The sequence below is a fragment of the Pseudophryne corroboree genome, chromosome 3 (genome assembly GCF_028390025.1).
Source record: "Pseudophryne corroboree isolate aPseCor3 chromosome 3, aPseCor3.hap2, whole genome shotgun sequence".
In the NCBI taxonomy this organism is placed as follows: Eukaryota; Metazoa; Chordata; class Amphibia; order Anura; family Myobatrachidae; genus Pseudophryne; species Pseudophryne corroboree.
Window position 1 is genome coordinate 359,292,900 of NC_086446.1, and position 11,347 is coordinate 359,304,246.

The 11,347-nt window shown below is 37.7% G+C and overlaps 1 protein-coding gene across 1 annotated transcript; it reads left to right on the forward strand.

Moving 5' to 3' along the window:
• Positions 1-3,464: 3,464 nt before the first annotated feature.
• LOC135057267 (keratin, type I cytoskeletal 19-like) lies at positions 3,465-9,782 on the forward strand. The gene is made up of 8 exons (XM_063963159.1): positions 3,465-3,635; positions 5,084-5,166; positions 5,692-5,848; positions 6,059-6,220; positions 6,303-6,428; positions 7,814-8,034; positions 8,755-8,815; positions 9,528-9,782. The coding sequence occupies exons 1-8, from the start codon at positions 3,465-3,467 to the stop codon at positions 9,780-9,782; spliced, it is 1,236 nt and encodes a 411-aa protein (XP_063819229.1).
• The last annotated feature ends 1,565 nt before the right edge of the window (positions 9,783-11,347 follow it).

Consider the following 11,347-nt stretch of genomic DNA (forward strand, 5'->3'; position numbering starts at 1 on the left):
ATCTTGTATATGTGATTTCTTTTCACAATATGTATGTATGTTGGTTCTTCATAGGCTCCTACATGGCTTGATGGAATTGGACCAAACTTGGTACACATACCCTCCAATACCCAACTTAAAATACTGGCCAGATTTGAGTAAAAAAAAATCCACCTCTTTCGTGGCCAGGGTTATATATCTTATATATATAAAATTCAATGGCTTGATTATTTGTTACTTTATGCATTCAAACATCCCTGCACCGATTGGGATGTAAACCAGCATGAGGTGGTCCAGTTGGACTGGCCAAGTTTTAGGGGACTTAGGGTTCCGATCGGACCTCACAGCTGAATACACCAAACTTTAACCCTGGGAGCCTGTTCTGGGCCTTCCACTGGATGGATTTGGAAGAAAACTTCACAGAGTGGTAACATTGGATCCCAGAAGACATATTAGGTGGTTGGGGATGGTCGGACCTCATAGAGGAATGTGCGGGGCCGAACTTTGACCCAGGGAACCTCTTCTGGGCCTACACTGGATGGATTTGGAAGAAAACTTCACAGAGTGGTAACACTGTATCCCAGCAAACATACTTGGGTTCGGTTGGACCTTACTGCAGAATGTGCCGGACAGAACTTTGACCCAGAAAGCCTGTCCTGGGCCTTTTACTGAATAGATTGGGAAAAAAACTCAACAGAGTGGTAACATTGGATCCCAGGAGAAAAACTAGGGGTTTGGGGTCCCAGTTGGACCACCCGTTGGTGTACATTGGCCAGAACTTTGACCCAGGGAGCCTGTTCTGGGCCTGGGCCTTCCACTGGATGGATTTGGATGAAAACCTCACAGAGTGGTAACATTGGATCCCAGGAAACAAACTAGGGGGTTGGGGGCCTAGTCAGACCACCCTTTTGTGTATGCTGGGCAGAACTTTGACCCGAGCATGTCTGGGCCTTCCACTGGATAAGTTTTGGGGAAAACTTTACAGAGTTATGACATTGGATCCCGGAACACATACTAGGGTGTTTGAGTCCCAGTCAGACCTCCTGTTGGTATATGCTGAGCAGAACTTTGACACAGGGAGCCTGTTCTGGGGCTTCCACTGGATGGATTTGGATGAAACTTTAATGAATTGTAATATCTGATAGAAATCACCATAATTCAATGACCTGAAATAACCATATATCAATGAACTAAAATAAATGACAGAAATGGAGGTTGGAAGACAATTTTTTTTTATATACTCTTAGAATGTAAGCTCTCACGAGTAGGGCCCACTTCCCTCATGTGCTTATCCTTTTCTTACTTTAATAATCCTCAACTGCCCAAATCCTGTAGTTTTTTGGCCACTTTGGAACTTACTGTATCTCTATGTCGTTTACTTGTGTAGTTATGCTTAGTTACCCTGTACTTGCCCTATATTGTCTTCAACTGTAAGTCACTGTTTTCTTGTTTTGATTATGTGCATATGTACTCTGTAATTGGGTGCTGCGGAACCCTTGTGGTGCCATATAAATAAAGGATAATAATAATAATAATGATAAATGTACCCAAAAGCCTTGGATTAGCAACATTGATACACAGGAAAAAAAATTAAAACCACCTCGCAATGGAAAAGTGATCATAAAACTGAACAGAAAGAAACGCTGGGGATCAGAGCTCCTGGCGACACCCCAAAAACAAAAACGACACTGAACAGCCACCTCATGGGTATGTTGGAAGAGCTACTAAGCTACTAAATATTTTTAATATGTTGACAGTTACATCCAACTCATTGACAACTTAACAATTGAAAGATTTAAACCGAAAATTTGACCTGAGCCTGTTCTGGGCTCACGCCAAACTTGTATTTGCCACCGTTGTGAGTTTTTTTTGCTACAAACAAGACTGCTGAGAGATTTTCTAACAAGGGCCCTCATTCCGAGTTGTTCGCTCGTTGACGAATTTCGCTATATTGCGATTAGTCACTTACTGCGCATGCGCAATGTTCGCAGAGCGCATGCGCTTAGTTATTTTACACAAAAGTTAGGTATTTTACTCACGGCATTACGAAAATTTTTCTTCGTTCTGGTGATCGGTGTGTGATTGACAGGAAGTGGGTGTTTCTGGGCGGAAACTGGCCGTCTTATGGGTGTGTGTGAAAAAAACGCTGCCGTTTCTGGGAAAAACGCGGGAGTGGCTGGAGAAACAGGGGAGTGCCTGGGCGAACGCTGGGTGTGTTTGTGACATCAAACCAGGAACGAAACTGACTGAACTGATCGCAGTGGCAGAGTAAGTGTCGAGCTACTCAGAAACTGCTAAGAAATTTCTATTCGCAATTTAGCGAATCTTTCGTTCGCAATTCTGCTAAGCTAAGATACACTCCCAGAGGGCGGCGGCTTAGCGTGTGCAATGCTGCTAAAAGCAGCTAGCGAGCGAACAACTCGGAATGAGGGCCAATATTTGACTATTGTAGGGATCCTGCAGGAGCAGGTAAATCCACGGATTTATGTACCCCAGATGAAGCAGATATGATGAACTTTGCTAGTGCGCCTTCTTCTATATATATATATATATATATGTGTGTGTGTGTGTGTGTGTGTGTGTGTATAATATATAGATAGATAGACAGACAGACAGACAAATAGGTAGATAGATATACATACCCTAACCTTGGTAGGAAATTATAATATTTTGTAGTTCTGTTCATGAGCAGTTCAATACATGTCTTGGACCTAAACAGTTACATAATTGTATTTGCTTAGACTTTCAAGAAATGACTACCCCTTAGTAGCACAAGCTATGAATCAATTCTACTTTGATGGGCTAATGATTGGAAGGAATAGGGAGGAACAAGAGTTCTCTTTTCAGCACTTTCATTATAATTATGCTTAAAAGGCACTTCCAAATGATTAGATCTATAGCTGGGCATGCCTTTGTTTCTCTGATGTTTTCAAAATAGCCAAATAGGTCTAATTTTATTCATTTGCTAATCAGTATTGAAAACAAGTGACTGAGAAGTGTGTAATCACGGGAAAATAGCAAATTATCTGCAACACCCTTCAATTTTGATGGCCTATAAAAAGAGATACATGTATACTAACATTTATACTTCTCTTTTGAGCAAGATACATTGAAATCAAATCCAAGAATCCATCATCATGAGCCACAGCCAGCAGAAGCAGACCCATCCTTCCTCTGGACACTTCAAGTCAAGTGTACATGTCAGCAGTCACTCTCCTAAACTCTCTAGCCATGTTCCCACCATTCATCATGGAAGTGCTCATCTTATGCATCATGGAGGATTGCACAAAATCCATCACACAGCTCATATTGCTCATGGGGTGCCTAGTAAACCCATTATCTTCTCCAAGCACTCTTCTCTCAATCATGGATGTGGATATGGAAGTGGACATAGTGGTCATCATCATGATAACCACTTTAGCAGCCTGGGGAGCCACAGTGGTTGGAAGAATGAGGGTTTTTTAAATGTTAATGAAAAGGAAACTATGCAACTTCTGAATGACCGACTGGCTACTTACCTAGAGAAGGTCCATTCTCTGGAGGAAGAAAATGCCCACTTGGAGAGAAAGATCTGTGAGTGGTATGAGAAAAATGCACATACCTCATTACCTGATTTCCAGCACTATTATCAGACCATTGAGGAACTCCAACATAAGGTAAGTTAAATATCTGAAAAATGTAGGGCTATTAACATCCAGTTATAGAGTTATCATGTAGTTTCAAATAGTTATTGGTTCTCTCTCATGCAATCAGTGGCACAGAAAAACTTCACCAAATGTTACATTTTTATAAACCTTTTCCCTTTTGCTCCTTCTCTATTTGCCTTTAAAATTTCCATTATCTATCTTCTTTAGCAGTATGAGGCTGATGTTGGGTTGAGCATATGACCATTTAACTCCTCTGTCCGTATGCAGATTTGATATTTACGCCTCCTTAGCCTTATGTAGGTGGGATGGGCAGACAAAAGGCATGCAAACACAGTCCAAGTACGGTAAGGATGTGTTTGCATAAGTGTGAGGCAGACCTGAACAGAGATGTAAGTAGGCCAGGACTGGTGCAAATACATACTGTATCAATGGTGATAACTGCAGTCAGAATTGGTGCTTCTGATTCACTGAATGCAAGTTCACCTCTAAAGTTAAAAGTAATTTCTTTATTGGTTAGTATCTGTTGTATTATAAAGGGTTAACTATATAAATCAAACCTAATAAAGTTTTTGTTATAAAAAGAAGTTTTTGTATTTATGACCTGGTGCGAGCATATAAAAGACACACATGACATAAACCTAGCCCATATACTATGGTTAAGAGATTGTGTACAATGTATGTTCTATTTCTACAGTTTTTTTGTCAGAAGAATTGAGTGCCTGATTCCGATTTGTAAGGGGGTTTTGTCTGTTGATCACACTAATCACCAGGCAATAATCTCTAAAATGGTGCAAATAGTTTGAAAGAGGGGACACTCATATTTCAAATGAGGGTACCCCCATCTTTCTAGATAGGGAGGCTTAGGGGTATATTCAATACTTGACGGATCCTTTGGAAAGGATCCGACAGGTCAGTATTCAGTGCCACGGCCATACCAGACAGGTTTGGCCCATTCCTGACACTGCCAATTCAACTTTTTTAAAAGTCGGATTGACATTGTCGGAAATGGGGCTTAAACCTGTCGCGGTTGGCAGCGCTTCCGACAATACAAGCAGCTCAGTGGCTGAAGCCACCAATCCGCGTGTATTCCGACAGGCTTCCGACAAATCAGATTTCCCGACTTGTCGGAAAAAACTGGGCACTAAGGAATAGGTCGGAACCCCTTCCGACCTAAATCTGTGGGAAGCTGACGTCTTTCCGACAAGACAGCAGCTTCCCACACTTATTGAATACACCCCTTAATATCCCTTTTCCCATATTTTTTATTTATTTTATTCCTTAAGAAAATACACTTTTCGATCCACAGTATAGTTGTACATAAGGAGGGTGAGCCTTCTCGTCCTCCACAGTAAAATGGTTAACCGAATACTGCATTAGGATAGGTGTTCTTAATAAATGTGGTGGTTATAGAGAATATTCGGTATAAAATAGTTTTTATAAAAAACATTTTCTAACAGATTTTTGAAGCATCTGTGGAAAATGCCAAGATTGTGCTCCAGATAGACAATGCAAGACTGGCTGCTGATGACTTCAAAAACAAGTAGGTATACAAATCTTTCTACCATACATTCAGGTGTAGCAAGGTAACACTGTCAGGTTAGCCTCTGGGACATAGTTGATTACATATTGTATAAAATAATAAAAACAATATGTTTAAATTCAATTCAAACATTGTGAAATTGATTGTGGCTTTTGTGCAGGACACTAATACCATAAAAGATGCTTTATTTATGGTAAGTGCTGTAAACAGCTGTATTATAGTTGGGTTGTTTTATGCTTCACAGTTCTCAATAACCTTACTATTCAGATTCCAGCTATCATTTAACTTGTACATTTTATAACATTACAGCTACTGTAGAAAATGGTTGCTATAGGCAACGTCTCCACTTTTCCACTTTAGAAGGTTTGCTACATACAGTACTCCCTTCAATCACATATAATTAAATGCCAACTGGTACTGAAGATAAAGCTAGTGATGATGTTACAATTTGGCATACAATATATGAGATACATTTTGTATTATAGCTATTCATTAAAAAATTGTTTATTCTTGTTATCCACCAAGATATGAGATAGAGGTCAGGCTGAGAAATTTTGTTGAGACTGACTTGAATGGATTACGCAAAGTTCTTGAAGGTTTGAACATAGAGAGAGGAGACCTGGAAATGCAACTCGAGAATTTACAGGATAAATTGCTTCAGATGAAGAAGCACCAAGAGGAGGTAATTTCATTACACTGTGAATTAGGCACATGTTTTGCAAGTGTTTTTTCCTCCAAAGTGTTGTCATTGCCTTAAATCAGGGTACATTTCATTTCCTCATCGTACAATACTGTATATTTTGCCCAGGTCAGATTAAATAATTCTTAGTTTTAAGTAAAATACTTTTCCTCCATAATTATGATTTTCTATCTATGTCTTCCACCCCTGAAGGACGTAATTTGCCTCCGCAATCAATTGGGTGCCAGGATCAATGTGCAAGTAGATGCTGCCCCATCTGTGGATCTCAACCGGGTCTTGTGTGAAGTTAGAGAGCAATACGAAAACCTGATGGATAGGAATCTCAAAGAAGTTGAGAGCATGTTTATTGCTCGGGTAACTGAATGACTTTCTTAGTAAGTAGCATTTAGTCAGCCCTCTGCGTGTTACTTGTGACTTAATGTTGGTCTCCTTTCAGAGTGAGGAACTGAACAACCAGGTGGCATCTGGATCTGAGCAACTTCAATCAGTCCAAACGGAAGTTATTGACTTAAAGCGATGTATGCAGACCCTGGAGATTGAGCTGCAGACTCAGCTAAGCATGGTATGCCATAACTTCCCTCCAAAATGTTTGGTTAAAATTGCACTGTTGACAATTGGGAATGAACACAGTGATAAAACAAGACTGGGTATTAAACAGAGAAAGAGGCTTTGCTAGCAAACTTATAGTACAGTCTGCAGGACTATTGGAATTTAATGCATGAGGTTAAATACTGTACTTATTAGTTCACCCAAAATGTTTAGTGTGGAAATGTTAATTTTGGAATAAGAAGGTTGTATGAGTGGGTTCGTGTCTATAGACAGACAGTTAAAAGATAGACAGTCATTAGTTAGACACTATATGGTCGACAATCAAAAGTCAGACAGGGTCAAAAGTCAGACAGGGTCAAAAGTCAGACAGTCAAAAGTCAGACAGTCAAAAGTAAGACAGTCAAAAGTCAGACACAGCAAAAAAAATTGGGATGTTTTTCTGTATTTTTTCAACTTTTGCATCATTTATCCATGTCACAAACTATTACCTTTTAGTAAAGTTGTGGCGAGCGACGCGAGACACCGAGACCAAAGCATGGCGAGCATCCGAATTTCACCAAATTTGGGTTAAAAATGTTTAAAAACACCAAAAAAAAACCTATTATTTTGGTGTATGAGTATATAAAGAGAAAAAATATGCATTTTCAGTGAATTGTGTAGAGTAGTATTGATTGGGTAGAATATGGAATGGAATATTGTAAACTTGAGTTTTGGGTGATTTTATGAAGGTTTTGAAGGTTAGAGACATGTGATGGAAATCCACAGATTGTGGCAATATGAAAACAGTCCTGTTATTGGCAATGGGATCAGGTTATGAGTGTGAATGAAGGTAGAAATCTTGGACACAATAGAGGTGTTGCATTGGTGTGTATTTGGAGACAAGTAAAAATTTGTAAACTCTCTCGAGCACAGCCCTCCCTACACTTTGTTTTCATGTCTGCATTTGTATTTTTTTCGTCTATTGTGTATGTCCCTATTTTGTATATGTCCTGTACACCCTACTATCTGTTGGAATATGGCCACTGCATTAAAAATAGATTGTATGGTGAAAGTTTGATTAGAGAAGTGATATTGTTTGTAAAATTGAGGTCTATATAATTATATTGTAGCATCACTATGTAAGTGCAGTTAATTTCCTGACTGACAATTTGGGATTCATATGCCTAAAATTGTGTATTTACTAGTCAGTAGTTAAGGTTCTTAAATCATGGGTGGGGGTCACATCAATCCCTACGAACAAAAGGAGAAGGGCTAAGAATGACAGGTATAGGATCAACCTGAATAATATACTTATATCCTTGATGGGCTCTTAGTTTTAGCCAAGTGGGCCTACGTATAAATCCAGTGTGCAAGAAAACCTGAATATTTTTCTGAAACATTTCTATTTTTTGACAACAGAAATCTGCTCTTGAGTGCACCTTGGCCGAGACAGAAGCTTCTTTCAGCTCCCAACTTTCCCATCTACAAATCCTTATTGACAATGTAGAAGAACAGTTGTCACAGATCCGATCAGATCTAGAGCGCCAGATCCATGAGTACAAGATTCTCATGGATCAAACAACCCACCTGGAGATGGAGATCACTACATACAAGCGATTGCTTGAAGGGCAGGACATGCAGTATGTGAATTAAATCATATAATATATAGCAGTAATAGTGGTATGATATAAAATAATAATGATTTTGCATACAAGAGTATAAGATTTCTGTCTGAAATATACTGTTGTTATTATTTCACTTATATGTTGTGATATATCAACCTACATAACATAATATGCAACTACAGAAGCAAATTGTGTATTGATTGTATTCATAGGTCTAGATGATGCTAAGGAAAGTATGTCATTTAATGTGTTCCTTAGTTTAACAAGAAATTTTAGGCAGATGTCTTATTTAAGCTTTCTCTGAGTTACTGTAATTCAGAAAGACATAGTACCTGCTATAATAATTTCATTAAGCAACGCAATTTTTGAATAGTGTTACAAATTGATTAGTAAATTTAGGTATGGTTGACCAATTTGCAATACAGTAGCATTTTTCACCCAGCTGTGCTCTTGAAATGCACATCTCTAGACCATATACAGTGTAATGCATGTCTAACTACTGTACCTGGACAACTTCATTTTTTTTTTTTAAGTTGAATGCTAGAAATTATTTACTTAGGCATGATACAAATCTTTGATAATATTTACTGAATCTTTAGTCACTGATGTTCTTTCAAAATTAAATTCATATTACCTAGTAAATAATACGATGATTTGTACATTAATGTCATTGCCTTTCCAGCTGTCCATTGTTCTTAATTACTATAAAACTTTAAACATATACATTTTCTACAGCATTCCTGAACATCGCCATCATGACAAGGCCAGCAAGGAAAGTAAGTATGACAGTCATAATGTATTATAATTAACCAAGGTAGTGTTTGATGTAGTAACCCATTGAAATAGAACATACATAATGATCTAGAACGTTTGAATAACTGACAGTTAAACATTGCTTGCAAGTACTTCAATTACACTGATGTTGTCACATAAATATGTAATGGCGAGGTTTGCAACCAATTATATAGAAAGTTTATAATTATAATATTCTTAATATTACGATGTGTAAATGCAACTTTTAGGAGATTTTGATGTTAGATCAGCCAATGAGATACATTAAGAAAAAAACAGTGGTCTAAGGTTGCATTGAACAAAACATTAAGTTAAGCATTTATTTGTTACCAGTCATTTATATAGGTCATACATACTCTGTAGCGCTTCACTGAGGATATTTTGCCATTCAATTAGTGGACCCTAAAATCTATATTGCCACATACACACTAGAGTTACATTTTGTTGGGAGCCAATTAACCTACCAGTACTCCATATTTTTGGATTGTTGGATGAAAGCACAGTATCCACAGCAAACTCATGCAAGCACAGGGAAAATATACAAACTCAACACACAATTACTTATGTGGTATGAATCGATCCTAAGATCTCAATGCTGTGAGGCAGTAATGTCAACCACTACACCAACTGTGCTACATTATTAACTACCTGATGTATTCATCATGAAGCATAGAAAGAATTAGAAAAAGCTTGTTATTAATATGTTCTCTTTTCAGTATCTCACATCATCCCAAAGCAACTCATCAGTTCCCATGAATCTGATCATGGAAAAGGAGGTCAGCAAAGCAAGGAACACGGTCAAAAAAACAAGTGATTCACTTAAACATGATAACTCAGAAACCAGTGAAGAATCTGACTATAAGTTAGTTATCATTGATTGGGAGAATATGGGCTTCACTGTCCCAGGCCAAAACTTTAGTATTGATATTGACAAGGCCTTTAGTTCTTTTAATATCTATAATATTGTGTAATAGGGGAAAAGCAAATTATATTACTATGGTGAATTCTATTTGTAACGGTGGTTGGGGCTGAAGTGAGCATTGGGCACAGATAAGACATCCTCTTTTTAAATGCATGCAACCACCTGCAGTGTTCTGGCTAAACTCTTGTTTTATTCTTACTTGTATATTTTTATTGTAGTATTTACACATGAATTACAGTTTATGGTTTGCCTGGTGCCATTTTGATGCCATGTTGTTCTCAATCACATACTACTGAAGAAATCCTCACAGACAGGTTGTCCATGCCAAAGTCCGTTTTGACCAAAGCATTTTCATCTATGGGGGGGTATTCAATTAAGTGCAGTTTTTTTTTACCGGTCAAAAAAAGGCACTAATTCGACACAGGGTATTCAATCGTGGGCATTCTTGCCCATTTTTTTAATCCATTTTCACCCATGCCGTTTAATTTTTTCATTTTTGTCGAATCAGCTTGGGTGAAAGTTGCGCCAAAAATGGGTGAAAATGCCCACAAATTCACCAAAACACGTGTATCAGTGGCAAATTCGCTGATACGAGTAGTTTTTCACCAATGCTGGATTCTTTGACAAGTCAAAAAAATGACACGGGTATTGAATAGGTTGAATGTAAATTCAACCTAAAAATGGGCAAAAGGTGCAATTTTTTCGACTGGTCAAAAGAATGGCACTAATTGAATACCTCCCTATATTGGGAAAATATTGTTTAGAATGCTTGTCATGTATGTACATTGAAGGCGTACATTTTGTGGATTGAACCAAAACTGAGAATCCTGCAACATGAATTGTTGATGTCACTAGGGCGAAAGAGAGAATGGCGCATGGTACACTAGGATATATTATCATGACTTTTGGTCAAGCCCACAAATATGCTGCCTCCATTGGTTTGTCTGCCAGTGCATTTTAAGGTTGTGCAAATTCCAAATAATATTAAAGACTATCAAATCAAGTCAGTTCAGTTTGAATTCTGCTGTAGTTGATGTATTCCTGTATTTTTACCAGTCATAATAGATAAAAAAATATAATATACTCATTATCCTTCAATTATTTCACAAACTGTACTTGTCTAATGATGTGGTGTAAAAATGTAGATGTACATGTTGTCATCCATCCTTTACTTGTTCTATCTTTTTCATTATACATATGTGATTAATTGTATGCTGTGCACCCTTGTCTCATATCATGAATAAAATATTTTTATGCTTCTTGCAAGTTGTTGCACATTGTTCATTGTATAATGATCTTTGATTTGTGCAAAATAAGAGGGTAAAATAAACACTCAAATTCAAACACGTTAGCTAATTCAGATTAAGACTTTATACTGTAATCTAATCTTCATATTTACTGATTTATTTTCCAGAAAACTTTTCTTTGGTACAGTACTCAAAATTTGCACAGTTTTTATAAATATACAGTAGAGTACTTGCAGTATTTTTAAAAGATCTTAAAATAAGCAACTCCTACATACTTGAAAACTTCTGGGTACAGCATTTTGTGTAATTTCAGCATGACATACCACTGCCAAGAAACAGTGCTACTAACAGATAAATTGCATCACCT

Coding starts and splice junctions, on each gene's coding strand:
- LOC135057267 (XM_063963159.1), top strand. CDS start 3,465: ATGCAACTTCTGAATGACCGACTGGCTACTTACCTAGAGAAGGTCCAT. Junction 3,636..5,083: donor TTGAGGAACTCCAACATAAG/GTAAGTTAAATA, acceptor ATTTTCTAACAG/ATTTTTGAAGCATCTGTGGA. Junction 8,816..9,527: donor GTAAGTATGACAGTCATAAT/GTATTATAATTA, acceptor TTCTCTTTTCAG/TATCTCACATCATCCCAAAG.